This window comes from Narcine bancroftii, chromosome 1, assembly GCF_036971445.1.
Source record: "Narcine bancroftii isolate sNarBan1 chromosome 1, sNarBan1.hap1, whole genome shotgun sequence".
Lineage (NCBI taxonomy): Eukaryota > Metazoa > Chordata > Chondrichthyes > Torpediniformes > Narcinidae > Narcine > Narcine bancroftii.
Window position 1 is genome coordinate 88,457,685 of NC_091469.1, and position 18,808 is coordinate 88,476,492.

The following is an 18,808-nucleotide window of genomic DNA, read 5'->3' on the forward strand; positions in this document are numbered from 1 at the left end:
AGTGGAGCACTTAGTGGCACAAGGACAGCTTCTTCCCTGCTGCCATCAGATTCCTGACTGAACAATGAACCACAGACACTGTTAAAGCATGAAAATCTGCAGACATCGTGGTTGAAGTAAAAACATGAACCTGGAGAAACTCTGCAGGTCAAGCAGTAACCTTTATATAGCAAAGTTAAAAATACATAACCTACATTTTGGGCTTGAGCGCTTCATCAAGGTATGGAAAAATGTCGGCAGGGGGGAGAGGTGGTTACAAAGGCAGGAGATGATAGGTGGACAGCAACGATCAAGAGGAAGAGGGATGGCTAGGTGAAGGGAGGGGGAAGGGAGGGAGGAGAACTGGGGAGGGGAAAGGGGGAAGAGGAGAGCAGGTTAGCAGAAACTGGAAAATTCAATGTTAATGCCATCGGCTGGAGTGTGCCCAGACGGAAAATCAGGCGTTGTTCCTCAAATTTGCGGGTGATCTTGGTGGGACAGTACATAAGGCCATGAATAGACATGTAAGTGTGGGAAGGTGACACAGAACTGAAATGGTTGGGTACTGGGAGGTCTCTGTCACTGGTGCAGATGGAGTGAAGGTGCTCTACGAAGTGATCTCCCAATCTGCGCTCAGTCTCTCCGAAGTAGAGAAGGCCACATACCCTGCCTTACTTTGACCTTTTCTTGCACTATTTTTATTCATTTTGTGAGGTGGTTTATATAAATGTTTTCACTGTCATGCTATTGTGACATATTCATGACAATAAATTCTGATTCTCATTCCTTTCCACCAGCTCTGCCTTCAGAGAGCCATCTTCCTCCCCTGGTCAATTCTCATCTTCCCTCTCCTGTTCTCCACTTCATGTTCAATAATAGCATTTTTCCTGTTGGCCTGTGCTCCTTCCTTGCCATTCTTCCCTCCTCCCGCAACCTTTATATTCAGGTGTCTACCTGCTTTTCACTTTTAACTTGAGGAAGGGCTCGAGCCCAAAACATAAGTAATAAATCTTTACCTCCTATGGGCGCTGCGGGGCCTGTTTAGTTGCCCCAGTATTTTTGTGTTTTCACTGTTATCTCAGCATCTTCAGACTTTCATATTTCACTCCTTAAAGTAATGGGGTTAATCTTGATGATGATGACTTGTGGCTTATGAGAGCCTTGTCCCTGGAGGCACACCAGAGACTGCAGTTGCTGGAATCTGAAGCCAAAGGCAATCTGCTGGTGGAACTCAATGGGTTGAGCAGCATCAGTGGGAGAAAAAGAATGGTCAACATTTCACACTGAAAGTCAGTATAGGACTAGTGTGAAGATGAGAAGGTAGGAGGGAGTGAGATAGGGCCCCTGCATGGGACTGGCCAACCAGGCTAAGGTAGAATATGATGAGTGGAAGATGCCAGAAAATGAGGGTGAGAGAGGCAAGGAAAACAAAAGGATCGGGAGAGGAGGATTTTTTTTGGGGGGGGGGTGATTCGAATGAGTGATTCAAAGGTGCTGGAATCTGATAAGTAGGGAAGGTGACAATAGTGGCATAAAGAAAGATCACACCTTTATTTGTCAGTGGAAGATGTTGCAACCTAGATCCATTCATTTTTCACATCCACAGGGGCAAACAAGGAATAACTGGCCTGCACAAACAAACAAAAATGCTGTGAAAAAAAAGAGGATGCTTAAATGCATCCATCCCCCAATTGGTGGCATTATTTAACTCTGAACGCATACCCCTGAAATGGAGATGTTTGTTTAGAGTTGTCCAGAGCGATGCAGGGCCACAGATTTCCATGGGCAATGAGAATGCTGAACTGCTCACATTGACCATCCAAAATGCTCACATTCACAAAGCAATATTTATTTGTACAGAAGAATACTTGTCCTGCCTCTATATCTGTCTGAATGTGCGTTATGTCTGGTTGTGTGTGGCATGTTTTGCACCAAGGATCAGAGAACACTGTTTTGTTGGGTTGTACTTGTGAAATCAGATAACAATAAACTTGACTGGAGATGTATCAAGAGGGTTGTTGCATTGAATTTAAAGGATCAGTTGAATAACCACTACTTTGCTTTCCATTTATTCCACCACTAGATGTAGACATTACCTTTTGCTTTATGAACCCCTTTTGGTCCTGCATTGAATGGCCAGCTAAACTGACTGAATCCTCCTGCTGAAGGGGAGAATCCTTTATCAATAAGACTGCATCAGAACCACAGACTTGCGTTTGCTTTGTATAGATTAATACAATACTCCTGTAATTTCAAAGGCAAGCTTTTAATTTCTGTTTTATGAACTTATCTTAATGCATGTTCATTATTTGTCACAGAAGGAATTGAACTCATATCTCTGGGCACTAGTCCTGCATAATATCCATTATATCATCACAGCTTATCCTTAACCCCGACATAAATAAACACACAGAGTGGGTGTGAGCCCTTGCTATGAATTAATGAACAAGAAAAAAAAGAAAACTTAGTTCATCTTGGAATTTTCACTTCTGCATTTATGCTGAATCGCTGAGACACCAACAAACAGAAAATCAGATTTCTAAATCTGCAGATTTCTGACAACAAAGTGAGCTAAAGCTAATTTTCACACGGATGGAAGCTCATTTGAAAAGAAGATTATTCCGTGTGATATGTAAGGAAACAAATCTACATGGATTCATGACATCAATATGTAGAGTGGAATTTATCCCCTGATCTTTTCACAAGATCACACAAATTGTTTAATTCATTGTTGGCTAATGAACTAACTACAATTTGTCAAAGGATGGTTTCATTGTCAATTGGAAGCATTTGTTCATTAAAGTCTTCTTCCATGACGTTTACCCACATGACCTTATAACATTTATATCCTGTGGGAAAACTCTTCTTCGAACCATAGAACATTACAGCACAGAAAAGTAGGCCATTTGACCCCTCCGGTTTGTGGCAGCCAATAAAACTAGGTAGTCCCTCTGAGCTACACTCATTCAATAACCCTCCAGACCACTCCTATCCATGTATTTATCCAATTTATTTTTAAAACTCAAGATTGAATCTGCATTTATTACATCAGATGGCAGCTCATTCTACACTCCTTCGACTCTCTGAGTGAAAAACTTTCCCCTAATGCTCCCCTTATACCTCTCCCCTTTCAGCCTAAAGCTATGACCTCTCATAATTATCTCTTCCAATCTAAGTGGAAACATCCTTCTCACATCTACTCTGTCTATACCCTCATATTCTTATAAACCACTATCAAGTCTCCTCTCATTCTAAGGAAAGTGCTAACTTGTTTAATCTTCCCCGGTAACTCAACTCCTGAAGACTCGCCAACATCTTAATAAATCTTCTCTGTATTCTTATTGATAACATTCCTGCTGCTGGGTGACCAGATTACACACAATATTCTAAGTGTGGCCTCACCAATGACTTGAATAACTTAAACATAACAACCCAACTTCTATACTCAATACTTTGATTTATAAAGGCTACAATGCCAAAGCTTTCTTTACAACCCTCTCCACATGTAAAGCCACCTTCTCGGAAAAATATACATGTATTCCCAGATTTCTTTGCACCTCCACACTCCTCAATGGCGTAACATTTACTGTGTATGTCCTACTCTGATTCGCTCTTCCAAAGTGCAATACCATACACTTGTCTGCATTAAATTCCATCAGCCATTTACTGGCCAAATTTCCCAGCTGGTCCAGATCCCTCTGAAAGCTTTGAAATTTTTTCTGATAGTCCATGATGCCTCTCCTATCTTTGTGTCATCAGCAAACTTGTTGATCCAATTCACCACATTATCATCTAGGTTGCTTATATAGATAACAAACAATAATGGTCCCAACACAGATCCCCAAGGCACACCACTCAACACAAACCTCCAGTCTGAGAAGCAACCATCCACCACCACTCTCTGTTTTCTTCCACCAAGCCAATTTCAAATCCAGTTTTCAACCTCACTATGTATACCTAGTGTCTTAACCTTCTGAACCAATCTCTCATGTAGTCCATATAAACAACATCCACAGCCTTTCCCTCATCAACCTTCTTGGTAACTTCCTCACAAAGCTCTACAAGATTTGTTAAACACAACCTACACAAATCCATGCTGACTGTCCTTAATCAGCTGATGATGGTCCAAACAACTATAGATCCTATCTCTCAGAAATCCTTCAAATAATTTACATACTACTGACGCCAGGCTCACGGCCTATAATTGCCTGATTTACTCTTGGACCTCTTCTTAAACAGTGGGACACCATGAACCACCGTCAAATTTTCCAGCATCTCCTCCATGACTAAGGACATTTTGAATCTATCTGCCAGGGGTCTCACAATTTCAGCACATCTCCCTCAAGGTGTGGGGGAATATCATAGCCGGTCCAGAGGATTTGTCTGCCTTTATTCATTGCAAGGCATCAAGCACCTCCTTCTTCTTAAATTCGACATGCTCCATGACACTTCTATTTGTTCCCCTTCCATCCTTATTCACAATGCCTTTTTCCTGTGTAAATACTGATGCAAAAAAATTTGTTCAAAATCTCTCCCATTTTGCAAGGCTACACATATAGCTGACCACTCTTATTTTCTTGGGGTCTAATTTTGTCACTTATTATCCTTTTACTTTTAATATACTTGTAGAAATCCTTTGGATTTTTCTTCGCATTATTTGCCAAAGGACCATCAGGCACTTTCAGGTGGCCAATTGCCCCGCATGTAAAGCTGCATGATTAGGCAATATGCGGCTGTTTTGAGGTCACCTGAATGTGCAGGAGACGTTCTTGAGGCGAGCTACGTAACCCTCCTCCGAGAGGGGTAATCAGCTCATCTCAGTGGCTCCCCCAGCCACCTGAATGCAGCTGGCTGAAAGCGGATGTTAAAGGGTCAGGCTGATGATTACAGTTGACACTGGGCAGGAGCCGGAGTGTGCTCAGAGCCGCATCCTGTGCAGCTGTGTCTTTCAGGTGGCCAGTGTTGCGCTTTAAACGCTGCCATCTGAACGGCAATTTAAAGGGCCGCTTGTGCTTCTTCAGGCACATTCTTAGCATAGAATGCACCTGAAAAAGCCTATCATGTCTTCTTTTTACCTTCCTAATTTCCTTCTTAAGTTCTCTTACATCTTCTATACTCTCCAAGTAGGTCTTATGTGAAAGTATGTCATTGAAAATCTTAAATAATTACAGAGCCTTTAAGCTTGATTATCCAGCTATAGGTAAGTAACACCAACACCTGTTGTCGACTTTTTAATCCCGTAAAATTTAACTAGTGAGGTCAATATAGAGAAACCTTTAGTGGGTGCATTTAAAAGATAAACAAGTAAAAGAAACATTTAAGTCATCAGGCAGCACAGAGATAAATACTGCAAGGAATAACCATTGAAAGGATGTAATCAGTAATGTAGGTGAATAGGTATCAAAAGTCTTGAAAGTCTAAAAGAATAATGGTTATGTTAAAACAGAGAAGTTGAGAAGCTACTGACCTTGATTGCAGCAAAATACTGGAAATGATTTGTGAATGAAATGAGATTAAATTCATAAGGAGCTGATTGTTGACATCAGGAAGGGAAAGTCAGAGGTGTATGATCCAGTGATCATTGAGGGATAAGAGGTGGAGAGGGTGAGAACATTTTAAGTTCTTGGAAATAACTATCTCAGAGGTTCTTTCTGGACCCAACACACAATTAGCATCACAAATAAAGCACATCAGCACTTCTACTTCCTCAGGAGTTTGCAGAGGTTTGGCATGAAATCAAAAACCTTGGCAAATTTCTACAGATGCATAGTGGAAAGTGAGCTGACTGGCTACATCATGGTCTGGTATGAGGACAGGAATACCCCTGAGTGTAAAACCCTCCAAAAGAGAGTGGATGCAGCCCAGGAGATTACACGCAAAACCCTCCCCACCATCGAGAACATCTACCGGGAACACTGCTGTTGGAAAGCAGCAGCAAACATCAAGAATCCATATCACCCAATACATACTGTGTTCTCACTGCTGCCATCAGGAATGAGGTATCGGTGCCATAAGGCTCTTACCATCAGGTTCAGGAATGGCTGCTACCCCTCCATCATCAGACTCTTCAACAATAAACTAAATGATACACATATAAGGATTCTTACTTTTGAAATTTATTGATTTTTTTTCTCTCTGCTTTGCACAATGCATTTACATTTTTTAATTTATTTACATGTATATATTGAGTACATTTTTTTCTACCACCAATAAGTGTAATTCAGCATTGCCCACAGGAAAAAAAAAGGAATCTCAGCGTTTTATGTGATGTCATATTATGCACTCTGACAAAAAATCTGAAATCTGAGATCATACACCAAAAGCTTGGTCAATATTTTGAAAATATTGATGCCACTTTAAAGAGAAATTTACAAGATCCGAAAACCAAATAAGCTCTGTTAAACATCTGGAAAGGAGATGCTGGGGGAAAAAAAAAAATTACAGCAACTGGGGTGCATTGCAAAGAAATTTTGGTGATGTGATGGCACAAGCATGCCATATTTTTGAGGTGGTCCAAGGAGTATTTGAAACATAGTTATGGAAGGTGTCTATTCCTTAAAGTTAAAAATTCTGCTACATTCTGCACAGTCACAAGCTGTGATGATGTGCATTGCAATAATCTACAGAAAGAGGAACATTACAAAATGATTTCCCATAATTTGAGTCCTTGCTATACGCATGTGAATTAGATGGTACAAAATTTTAAGAGGTATATTTTTGTGAGGATAATGGTCACATGGCAATTCTTTCAATGACAGAAAAGAGTCATGGAAAATAACTTTAACAAAAACACATCTGCACTGCTGTTTCAAATGGCATCGATGTATGTTCTCCCCGTATCTATGTGGGTTTTCCCCAGTGGCTCCGGTTTCCTCCTACCATTCGAAACATATTGGGATATAGGTTAATTGGGTTTAGATTGGGATGCACAGACTCATGGGCCAAAATGGCCTATGGCTGTGCTGCATGTCCAAATTTTTTTAATTTATAAATTTAAAAGCACACATGCCGATCTCAAGGCAACATACCAGTGTGAGGCATACAAGGAGGTGGGCAATGAATACAATCACAGTGAAAAGGAAAAAAAAAGTAAATAAATAGATAAAAAAGGTTCAGCCAGAGGATTAAATTGAAGATTAAGAGCCCAGTGGAAGGTCATGGACCACCAAAAATAATGACTATCTATGACAAAGCAAAGCTCCCCTAGTATCTGGCACCTATGGGAATTGGTTAATGCCAGATAAGTGAATTTTCCAGTTGCTTTAGACTGTGTATTGTGTGATTGACAAACTAACTACTTGGGGGTGCCAATTTTAACTTCTGTATTTTATACCTATTTACTTTCTGTGATTTTTTTTGCTTTTTTTTGAGTGTGCCAGTTGCTTGATTGGCATTTCAAAGGTGTTGAGACAAGAAAATGGAAAGAATTAATTATTCTTTGATCAGGAGACTGAGGTTTGTTTTGCAACAGCCGCATAGAGTTAGAATGAAAACTCAACAAAGAGTTCAGATGACAACATCAGACAGCTTTTGCAGAGAACTTCAATTTCTTTCCACAGATGCTGGCTTACCTGCCCATTTTCCAATACTTTCTGTTTTAATTATGATCCAGTTGGATGACTGGTTTTAGTTTTCATCGCATTGCTTTATCAAATAGAGATATATTGAAGAGGCATAGCTCAGAACTCTGAGAAGAGAAGGATGGAGATTGAGAGAAGCCTTCTTCCTCCACAGTGGAGAAGCTGGACTCAAATTGGAGTATCGCTTCATGGAGTGCCTTCTTTCTAACTGCTGAAACATCTAGGATCTCTCATGGCCAGCCACTTTAATTCCACTTCTCAAAATCAATTATTTGTCCATGGCCTGCTGTGTTCTGTTTTGGTCTTCTCCATCCAGATGGCATCAAAATCAATTTCTAATAACGTTCTCCTTGTTTTCTAAACCAACCCCCATCCCCTTGCTTTCCTTTATCTCTCTGGCCTCTGTTCTTCTCCATTTCTCTTTCCCCTCTCTACCCCACCATCCTTCCTTCCAATTCCTCACCCCTTCACTTCCCCTCATCAGAGTGCATCTTCCTCAGCCCTCTGTCTCTTCCTCCTATCACATCCTCGCTTCTTTTTATTTCCAATTTTAATCTACACTTCCCCTCTTCCCCCCTCATTGTTTTATTCATGTGTCAGACTATTTTTTCTTGCTGTTTCACATGAAGGGGTTCAGTCTAAAACATGGATTATGTAATGCCTTCCATGGATGCTACCTGACCCAATGAGCTCCTCCAGAATTTTGTGTGTTCATTCATGCTTCAATATTCATTGACAAAAAATTGTTGGTGTTATGTGAATTATTCCAATCTAGCCTGGCGACAGGGATTAAAACTACTGAATCAGAAATTCATCAATTGATATGCACCATGGAAATGAAAATGGCTGATTTATAAGATTTATTTCAGAAAGCAAAACTCATTTCTGCTACTTGATAAAATAGTCCCTTGTAAAAGGTATGTTCCAATTAACTATGTTCTCTGTCTCTAACTCTCTTAATGTCCATAAACTGTCATATTCTCAGTCTTTTGAAAGCAAAATACAATGGAAAATACCAATACACCAGCTGGAAAATGAGCAAAGCATGAAAGCTTTTCTTTTAAAACTTCCCCTTACTATTCAGTGGTGATATATTAAATTGGGCTGGAATTTTCTTTGGAAAAGGCCATTAAATTATACTGGTAAAAAATGATGAGATTTGGAGATAATGAAAGATAACAGAAATGGAAAAAAAAAAGCACCTTGTTCCTCAGAATCCAATTTACCTTTAATTAAAGAAGTGTTTGGTGCTGACTGAATTTAATTAACTTGACATTTTAGCAGATTGTGTTAACCATATGATAAAAAAGGCCATAAGACAACACAAAATAAATGAGATCCTGAATTTCATTTTGGATGCTTTCCAGAAAGTAGGTGATCAGGTGACAGACTTCAAATACTCAATTTGTCGTCAACGAGTTCCGAAGTGTGGTATGAATTGGCCTCCGTTGAAATTCAATGATCGGTACATATTAGTTCTCGTCATGCTACAATCGACCCACCATGTCCATACTGACAATCAACCACATTCATCCTGCATCAATCCCATTTTTTAAGCTGCTTCACATTTAGACAACTCCTCCTCATGCAATCACTCACACATTGTGGGAAATTTGCAACCTCTTAACTTTGGCCTGTGGGGGTAAATTGGAGTTCACTGAAGAAACGCACACACACAGTCATAGGAATATGGTACAATATTGACACAGTCAGTACTGTTGGTCAGGACTGAACTCCAGTCTCCGGTGCTACTGATTGCACCACTGAGCTGCCCCAGTGACATGAATGTGAAGACATAAATAATTCCATACCGACATCTCTGTCCGTGGCCTTGTACACTGCCAAATGCATTGGTCTTTCAGCCGCAGAGTCCCTTCACTGGTCTGCTACCATGGTCCCAGTGGGTCGTCTCTCTGCTTTTCCTTCTCATATGGGGGCTGGATTCCCCTGGAGTCATGGCTGCTGCCGATCAGAGGTGCCATCATCTTGGGCGCAGACTCTGTGGTTGCGGGATTTCAGGGCCATTTGATGCCTGTGCAGAGTTGACAGCAGTGGACTGGGCGGTTGGATCCCGCAAGAGTGCTGTATCTCCACTCCTTGCTCCACGTGGGTCCGCACCAGCAGCAGTGCTGCCAATACAGGGGCACCACTTTCCACATGATCGTCCACATTTACCAAAAACACAAGCTTTAATGTTCAGCTAATCTCGCTTAACATCTGTCACGATTGTTTCTGTTTTAACATTGAAATGTTATTGTCATTTTGTTCATGCTACAGAAAGAAATAACTCTTAATAAGAGTAGATAATCAATTGACAGATTAATATTTTCTTAGACCCCTGGGTGAATTTTCCTCCCTTCTTTGAAAAGCATCACAGAATCTTGTGTTCACCTGATAAGGCAAATGGATCTCATGTAAAGTCATAATCTCTTACCGCTGAACATGAGCACAGTCTAGATTTATGTGTTCACGTCACTGGAGTTGAAAATGAACTGACACCTGATTTGGTTGTGAATCAATAAGCTATCCACTATGCACAAACCAGGCAAGAAGTACACAATTCTCCATTCAGAACCACAGAGAGGTATGTTCAATTTTGGCCCTAAGATCAGTCTAACTCTTGAGTTATAGTATGATTCTCATGTTACTGATAAGCCAATAACCCAACTTAATTAAAACTTTTTTTTCTTAGGTTAAAATTTATGTCTTCTCTTCTATCAATTAAGGGTTGAAATTAGTAATTGTACAGTATTTATAAAGGAGAAACATGAAAAAACAACTTCATTTGCATTTTGAAGTTTTACTTTTCATGGTGCATAACTTGAAGTCACTAATTTTATCAGCCATGGATTGAGAATATAAATATTTGCTGTGTTTTGTTTTCCATATTTGGAACCTAAATTTGGTGCAAATGAAAAGATTGATAAAATAAGATCAAAAAGTAGAAATCTCATATAACAAAAGCTTCACAACTTACCAGTCTCTTCGTCACAGAGATGCTCACAAGGTTCCAATGTCTTCTGCCCACAAAGGTCTCTCATCCATGGAGATGTGGAGTTGATTTGGTAAAATAGTGACAATTTAGCAGGATTCAGCCAGTCTGAAACATCCAGAAAGCTTCCCTCACTGACAACAAAGCTACTCCCTAAACAGAGCAAAAGGTCAGAGGTTAGGTTCGTTGGAATAATGTGCTTTTACACAGTTTATCTTGTCTGTTGACAAACTTGCTCAAATGATGTCAGTAACTGTGCATCATTGTCAAAGATGTCCAGAACAATTAATTCTATTTCGAGAAAAGTCAAAAATACATTCAGCAAAATGGTTGAGAAGTCTTTTAAATGATGAAAATTGGATCCTGAGAGCTTAACAAAATGTAACATTGACTCTGCATTTCTCTTTCCACAGATGCTCTTTGAATTTGAGTAGTTCCAACATTAACTGTAGAGTGGGGAGGGCAGCTGAAGGGCTAAACAGAGGGTTGATTTGTGGAAGTGAGTACTTGAGATTATTAGCGGGGACAAATAAAAGGAGGGGAAGCTGAAGAGGAGTGGCCAGTGAGGAGCCAGCCAGTGTGTGAGTGGAGCTTGGAGGCTTTGGCTTGAGGGGCTTCTACACTGGCTGAATGGGAGAAGTTAGAGAGTGGTCATGGATGATCAATTCTCAGCCTGGAGGCTTGTGATTAGTGGTGTGCCTCAGGGATCTGTGCTGCGACGATTGTTGATTGTTGTCTCCATCAATGATCTGGATGATAATGTGGGAAATTGGATCAGCAAGTTTGCTGACGACTCTAAGATTGGAGCCATTGTGGACAGCAAGGAATGCTTTCAAAGTTTGTAGAGTGATATGGAATAACTGGGAAAATGGGCCAGAAAATGACAGATGGAATTTAATGCAGATAAGGGTGAGGTGTTGCATTTTGGAAGGATAAACCAAAGGAGAACATCCACAGTAAATGGTAGGGCACTGAGGAGTGTGGAGGAACTATGAGATCTGGAAATACAGTTACATAATTCCCTGAAAGTAGTGTCATTGATAGACAAATTGTAAAGAAAGCTTTTGGCATCTTGGGCTTCATAAATTAAAGTATTGAGTATAGCAGTTGAGATGTTATAGCGAAGTTGTATAAGACATTGGAGAGGCCAAATTTGGAATATTTTGTGTGCAGTCTGGCTGCCTTTCTCCACGAAGAATATCAATAAGACTGAGGGTCTTAGGACTTTGGCTCGAGGGACTTTGGCGAGAAGGAGCTACTTGTGTGGGAAGGGTATTTATATTAAGAAAGGAGGAAATGGAGTCAATTGGGGTAGTTAAGTGCTCCAATTGTGGGATGTGGGAAATCAGAGACAGCACAGATGTTTCTGATGACTACACCTGCAAAAGGTGCATCCAATTGCATATAATGAGTGACCATGTTAAGGAGCTTGAGGTGCAGTTGGATGAACTGAGGATCATAAGGGAAGCAGAGGCAGTGATAGAGAGGAGTTACAGGGAGACAGTCACCCCTAGAAGGCAGGAGTCATGGAATTGGGTGACTGTGAGGAAAGAAGGGAGAGTGCCAGTGCAGAGTACCCCTGTGGAAGTGCCACTCAGCAATATGTATTCTGCATTGGATACTGCTGGGGGGAACAGCTTATCAGGGACGAGCCATTGGGGTCAGGTCTCTGGCACGGGGGCTGCCACTGAGGTTCAGAAGGGAAGGAGGAATAAGAACAGTAGTTGAGGGCTCGTTAGTCAGAGGGACAGATAGAAGGTTTGTGGGACGAGATCGGGGATCCAGGTTGGTATGTTGCCTTCTTGGTGCCAGGGTCAGGGATATCTCTGATCGAGAACATAGCATTCTGCAAGGGGAAGGAGAACAGCCAGAAGTCGTGGTCCATGTGGGGACCAATGACTTAGCTAGAAGTGGGGATGAGGTCCTGAAACAGGATTATATGGAATTAGGTAGGAAGTTAAAAAACAGGACCTCCAAGGTAGTAATCTCTGGATTGCTGCCGGTGCCACGCGCTAGTGAGGGTAGAAATAGGAGGATGTGGAGGATGAATGTGTGGCTAAAGAGATGGTGCAGGGGGCAAGGGATAAGATTTCTGGATCATAAGGATCTCTTCTGGGGAAGGTTGGACCTGTACAAAAGGGATGGACTCCACTTGAACTGGAGGGGATCCAATGTGGTGGCAAGCAGATTTGCTAGAGCTGTGGGGGAAGGTTTAAGCTAGTTTGGCAGGGGGGTGGGGAACAGAGTGTGAGAGCAGTGTCAAGGGAGCATGGCCACCTAGATAAGAATAAAAAACGATAACAAAGGTAGGATGGAGATTAGGGTAGAAGGTAGAAAAGAGAATGTACGTGAGGGTCATTCTCTGAAATGCATATATTTTAATGCAAAAAGTATAGTGAACAAGGTAGATGAGCTTCGAGCATGGACAGATACTTGGGGTCACGATATTGTGGCAATTAGTGAGACCTGGCTACAAGAGGGGCAGGACTGGCAACTTAACGTTCCAGGATACATTTGTTTTAGATGTGATAGATCAGGGGATAAAAAAGGGGGAGGAGTTGCTGTGCTTGTTAAGGAGGACATTACTGCCGTGAGGTGGCAAGATGGTCTGGAAAGATCGTCCAGTGAGGCTGTTTGGGTGGAATTGAGGGGTAAAGGAGACATGAGGGTGCTAATAGGGGTGTATTACAGACCACCAAATGGGTCAAGAGAACTAGAGGAACAAATGTGTAGAGAGATAACGTATATGTGTGAGAATCATAAGGTAGTGATCATGGGAGATTTTAACTTCCCTCACATTGATTGGGATACCTATACAGTTAGAGGGCTGGATAGGCTAGAGTTCGTTAAATGTGTTCAAGATTGTTTTCTGAATCAATTAGTAGAAAAACCAACTTGGGACAGTGTAACACTGGATCTCCTGTTAGGGAACGAGCTAGGTCAGGTATCAGACATTAATGTTGGAGATCCAATTGGGTCTAGTCATCATAATTCTGTTAGTTTTAAGGTAGTTTTAGGGAAGAGCAAGGAGGGGCCAAAAGTTGAGGTTCTGGATTGGAGAAGAGCAAATTTCGAAATTTCAAAGGAATAAGAAGGGATTTGGGGAGTATTGAGTGGGACAGGATATTTTCAGGTGAGGGTGTAAATGAAAAATGGAGGATATTCAAAAAAGAAATTTTGAGTGTACAGAGTAGTTATGTCCCAGTGAGGATCAAAGGAAAGGCTGGAAGTCATAGGGAGGCTTGGTTTTTGAGGAATATTTGAAATTTGGTTAGGAGAAAAAGTGAAGTGTAGAAGAGGTAAAAAGAACAGGGAGCTGACAATTTGAAGGAGGACTACAAGGAGTGTAGAAGGAATCTTAAGAAAGAAATTAGAAAGGCCAAAAAAAGGCACGAAGAGGCTTTGGCAGACAGAGTAAAAATAAATCCAAAGGGTTTCTATAAGTACATTAAAAGTAAAAGATTAGTGAGGGATAAAATTGGACTCCTTGTAGATAGTGACGGTAGGCTGAGTGAGAAGTCAAAGGAAATGGGGGAAATTTTGAATGATTTCTTTGCCTCGGTATTCACTAGGGAAAAAAATATTGAACCAGTTGAGGTTCAATATTTCAAAGAAAAATAGTGGGGAGGTAATGAAGCATATAAGGATAACCGAGGAGGTAGTGATGGCTGTGTTGAAAAAGATAAAGGTGGATAAATCTCCGGAACCGGACAAAATATTCCCAAGGACACTCAGGGAGGCTAGTGGACAGATAGTGGGGCCATTAACAGAGATGTTTAGGATGTCACTGGCCACGGGGGTAGTGCCAAAGGATTGGAGGGTGGTGCATATGGTTCCGCTGTTTAAGAAAGGGTCTAAATGTAAACCTGGGAATTATAGGCCCGTGAGTCTGACGTCAGTGGTGGTAAAGTTGATGGAAAATGTTCTGAGGGATGGTATTTACAAATATTTGGAGGTACAGGGATTGCTAGGGTGTAATCAGCATGGTTTTGTCAGGGGTAGATCATGCTTGACAAACCTGATTGAGTTTTTCGAGGGGGTTACAAAAAAGGTTGATGAAGGGAAAGCTGTCTATTTAGACTTTAGTAAAGCTTTTGACAAAGTTCCCCACAGGAGGTTAGGAAAAAAAGGTGGAGGCATTAGGTATAAATGAGGAGGTAGTGAAATAGATTCAGCAATGGTTGGATGGGAGGTGTCAGAGAGTAGTAGTAGAAAATTGTTTGTCCAATTGGAGGACGGTGACTAGTGGAGTTCCTCAGGGATCGGTCCTCGGTCCACTATTGTTTGTTATATATATTAACGATCTGGAAGTAGGGGTGGAGAATTGGATAAGCAAGTTTGCGGATGATACAAAGATTGGTGGTGTTGTGGACGGTGAGGAAGATTACCGTAGATTAAAAGGTGATATAGGAATGCTGGAGGTGTGGGCTGAGAAATGGCTGATGGAATTTAATACAGATAAGTGTGAGGTGTTACATTTTGGAAAGGCAAATCTAAATAGGTCATATGCATTAAATGGTAGGCTATTGAGATGTGCAGAGCAACAAAGGGATTTAGGAGTTGTGGTAAATAGTTCCCTCGAGGCTGACACTCAGGTAGATGGTGTGGTGAAGAAGGCATTTGGAATGTTGGCCTTCATAAATCGGAGTATTGAATTCAAGAGTAGGGAGGTTATGATGAAATTGTACAAGGCATTGGTGAGGCCAAATTTAGAGTACTGTGTACAGTTTTGGTCACCAAATTATAGGAAAGATATAAACAAAATAGAGAGAGTGCAGAGAAGGTTCACGAGAATGTTGACAGGATTTCAAGGTTTGAGTTACAGGGAAAGGTTGTGCAGACTACGGCTTTTTTCTCTGGAACGTAGAAGATTGAGAGGGGACTTGATAGAGGTGTTTAAGATTTTAAAAGGGACAGACAGAGTAAACGTGGATAGGCTTTTTCAATTAAGAATGGGGGAGATTCAAACTAGAGGGCATGGTTTAAGATTGAAGGGGGAAAATTATAAGGGGAACATGAGGGGAAATTTCTTTACGCATATGGTGGTGGGGATGTGGAATGAGCTTCCGACAGACGTGGTCGAGGCGGGATCATTGGTTACATTTAAGGAAAGACTGGATAGTTACATGGATAGGAGAGGACTGGAGGGGTATGGACCGGGTGCTGGTCAGTGGGACTAGGAGGGTGGGGATCTGTTACGGCATGGACTAGTAGGGCTGAACTGGCCTGTTCTGTGCTGTAAGTGGCTATATGGTTATTTGGTTATATGGAGAGAATGCAGAGAAGATTTACTAAGATGTTGCTGCGTCTTCAGGAGTTGAGTTACAGGGAAAGATTAAGCAGGTTAGGACTTTATTCCTTGGAGCATAGAAGAATGAGGGGAGATTTTATGGAGGTTTACGTAATTATGAGAGATACAGAGTAAATGCAAGTAGGCTCTTTCCACTTAGATTAGGAGAGATAAATATGAGAGGACATGCTTTTAGGGTGAAAGGCAAAGGTTTAAGGGGAACATTAGAGTGAATGTCATCACTCAGAGAGTGGTGGGAGTGTGGAATGAGTTACCATCTGATGTGGTAAATGTGGGATCACTCTTAAATTATAAGAATAAATTGGAGGATTATGGACTGGGTGCAGCTCAGTGGGACTAGCAGAATATTTCAGAACAGACTAGAAGAGCTGAATGGCTTGTTATCTGAGCTGTAGTGTTCTATGGTTCTCTATCATATTTCTAACATGTGCAGTGTTTTGCTGTTTTGAATGAATCTGAAGCAGTGAGGAGGCTTTATCTGAACTACACAGACAAATTTGTTTCCTTTAAAATGAAGCATCCAAAGGTTATTTTCAATTAATTGTTCATTGAGGCAAGACATACAGGTAGATTTACTCACAAAACATTTGTATTTCAAGGTATTTTATAGTCATTTTACAGCACTGAGTGATTTAACAATACATCATTTTTATTCACGTAGTATACTAAAGTCACATACTTCCCTTTAAAAACAATTATATCCAACAAAGCTCAAATGTCTATATAAATTGAATTAGACAAGCAGTTAATCATTTATGCATGAGATATGATGTAGGGATATGTACCAATAGTCCACATCTTCAAGAGGAAAGGCAACCGCCAGTCTTGAGACAACCACTGAGGCATCTCCCTCTTGTCCATTGCGGGGAAGAATTTGGCCCACGTTCTGCTCAACCGCCTTCTCCAATGTCTTGAGCAATGCCTGCTCCCAGAAAGCCAGTGCGGCTTCCGTGCTGAATGTGGGACCGTGGAGATTATTTTTGCTGCGCGCCAATTCCAGAAAAAATGCCAAGAGCAACACAGCGACCTCTTCATGACCTTTGTCGATCTAACCAAGGCTTTCAATATGGTCAGCAGAGAAGGCTTGGGGAAGATCATGGAGAAGTTTGGCTGCCCCAGCAAGTTCATAACAATCATCTGGCAGTTCCACGATGGTATGATGGTGAAAGTTCTGGATGATGGCAATGAGTCGGAGGCTTTCCCAGTGACAAATGGCATCAAGCAATGCTGCGTTCTCGCTCTGACTCTATTCACTATGGTATTCTCTGCCATGCTGACAGATTCATTCCCTAACTATGAAGAAGGAATCCACATCAGGTACAGGATTTACGGCAGGTTGTTCAACCTCAGGCACCTGCAGGCAGTTACAAAGGTGCAAGAGACGGTCATCAGAGACTTCTTGTTTGCTGATGACTGCGCACTCAATGCCAGCACAGAGCAGAAGATCCAGCGTGAAATGGATGGCTTCTCACAAGCCTGCGACAACTTCGGACTCACCCTCAGCACCAAAAAGACTGAAGTTATGTACCAGCCTGCCCCAGGAAAGTCATACCAGGAGCCGCACATCACGGTGAAGGGCCAGAACCTCCAGGCAGTCGACAACTACCTGGGCAGCACACTCTCTCACATAGTGAACATAGACGCTGAGGTCAACTACAGGAATACCAAAGCCAGTGCCACATTTGGGAGACTCCGTGAGAACGTCTGGGAGTGGAGAGGCCTCAGCCTTACCAACAAGGTACAGTGGACCTTACCACCCTCCTTTATGCCAGTGAGACCTGGACTGTCTACAGAAGACATGCCAAATAGCTCAAACATTTTCACCTGAGCTGTCTCCACAGACTCCTCCACATCAGGTGGCAGGACAAAGTCTCCGACACGGAAATCCTGGAACAAGCTGGGCTCTGCAGCATCTACACCCTCCTGCTGAAAACCCAAGCCAGGTGGGCTGGACATGTGGTCAGAATGCCAGACAGCCGACTGTCTAAACAGCTGCTTTACGGAGAACTGTGTCAGGGCAAGTGCTCAGTCGGGGGAGGGGGGGCATAAGAAACATTGCAAAGACTGCCTTAAAGTGTCCTTCAAAGATCTGGGTGTAGACATCAGCACATGGGAGACACTTGCCCTTGACCATCCGGCCTGGCACAGCAAGATCACCACAGGAGCTTGTGCAGCTGAAGTCAGGCGCATCACCGAGGCGCAACAAAAGCATGCTGTGTGCAAGGCCCGAGCAGTATCCACTGCCATGACAGCACCCACCCACTTGTGTCCTACATGTGGCTGAGCCTTCAGGGTCCGGATTGGTCTCACCAGTCACTTCTGGACCCACAGCCACCAATCTCCCATTTGATTTCGAAGTCATGGTCATCTTCAACTATAAAGGACGAACAACAGCAACCAATTATTCTCCTCCTGTTGCCTCTCCTCAGCATTGACCTCTTGTCACGACTAGTCAGGTCTGGTAGTGTCTGTTGACAAGAGACATCTCAGACCAATTAACCAAGGATCTGCTTGGGTAGGACATCTGTATCCCAAAGTACAAGTAATCCCTTGATCATTCAGTGTTCAACATTTCACTTTTATTCCAGACGCAGTCCCATAAATCTGAGTGGCTCAATCCATTCTTTGACCATGATCATTAGTGCGCCCCTCCATTCCGTAACCCACAAAAGTCAACTAGACCCACCTGTTTCATCTGGAAAACCAGTGACTTCCTGGAAGATACCTCTTGCAATGACTTTATTTTCCCTGAATTGATGCATTTATGATACACATCCTCATTCATGACAAGCAGTGACATCAATGTATTAATTTTGGAGATCTAGCATGGTAACAGACCCTTCTGATCAACCTACAAATCCTGTACATTTTGGAATGTGGGAGGAAATTGGAGCATCCAGAGGAATTACACAGACACAGAGAGAATGTACACACATTTACAGACAG

The 18,808-nt window shown here is 41.9% G+C and overlaps 1 protein-coding gene across 19 annotated transcripts in view; it reads right to left on the reverse strand.

The window, feature by feature from the left end:
- Nucleotides 1-18,808, reverse strand: part of LOC138760976 (astrotactin-2-like) — a 1,981,947-nt gene that overhangs the window by 1,104,741 nt on the left and 858,398 nt on the right. For 18 of the 19 annotated variants that reach the window (XM_069932424.1, XM_069932420.1, XM_069932396.1 and 15 more), the window contains one exon: nucleotides 10,537-10,704. The exons of the other annotated variant lie outside the window; for it this stretch is intronic. In XM_069932424.1, the coding sequence (XP_069788525.1) occupies nucleotides 10,537-10,704 (168 nt within the window). The remainder of the gene's footprint in view (nucleotides 1-10,536; nucleotides 10,705-18,808) is intronic. 19 annotated transcript variants of the gene reach the window in all.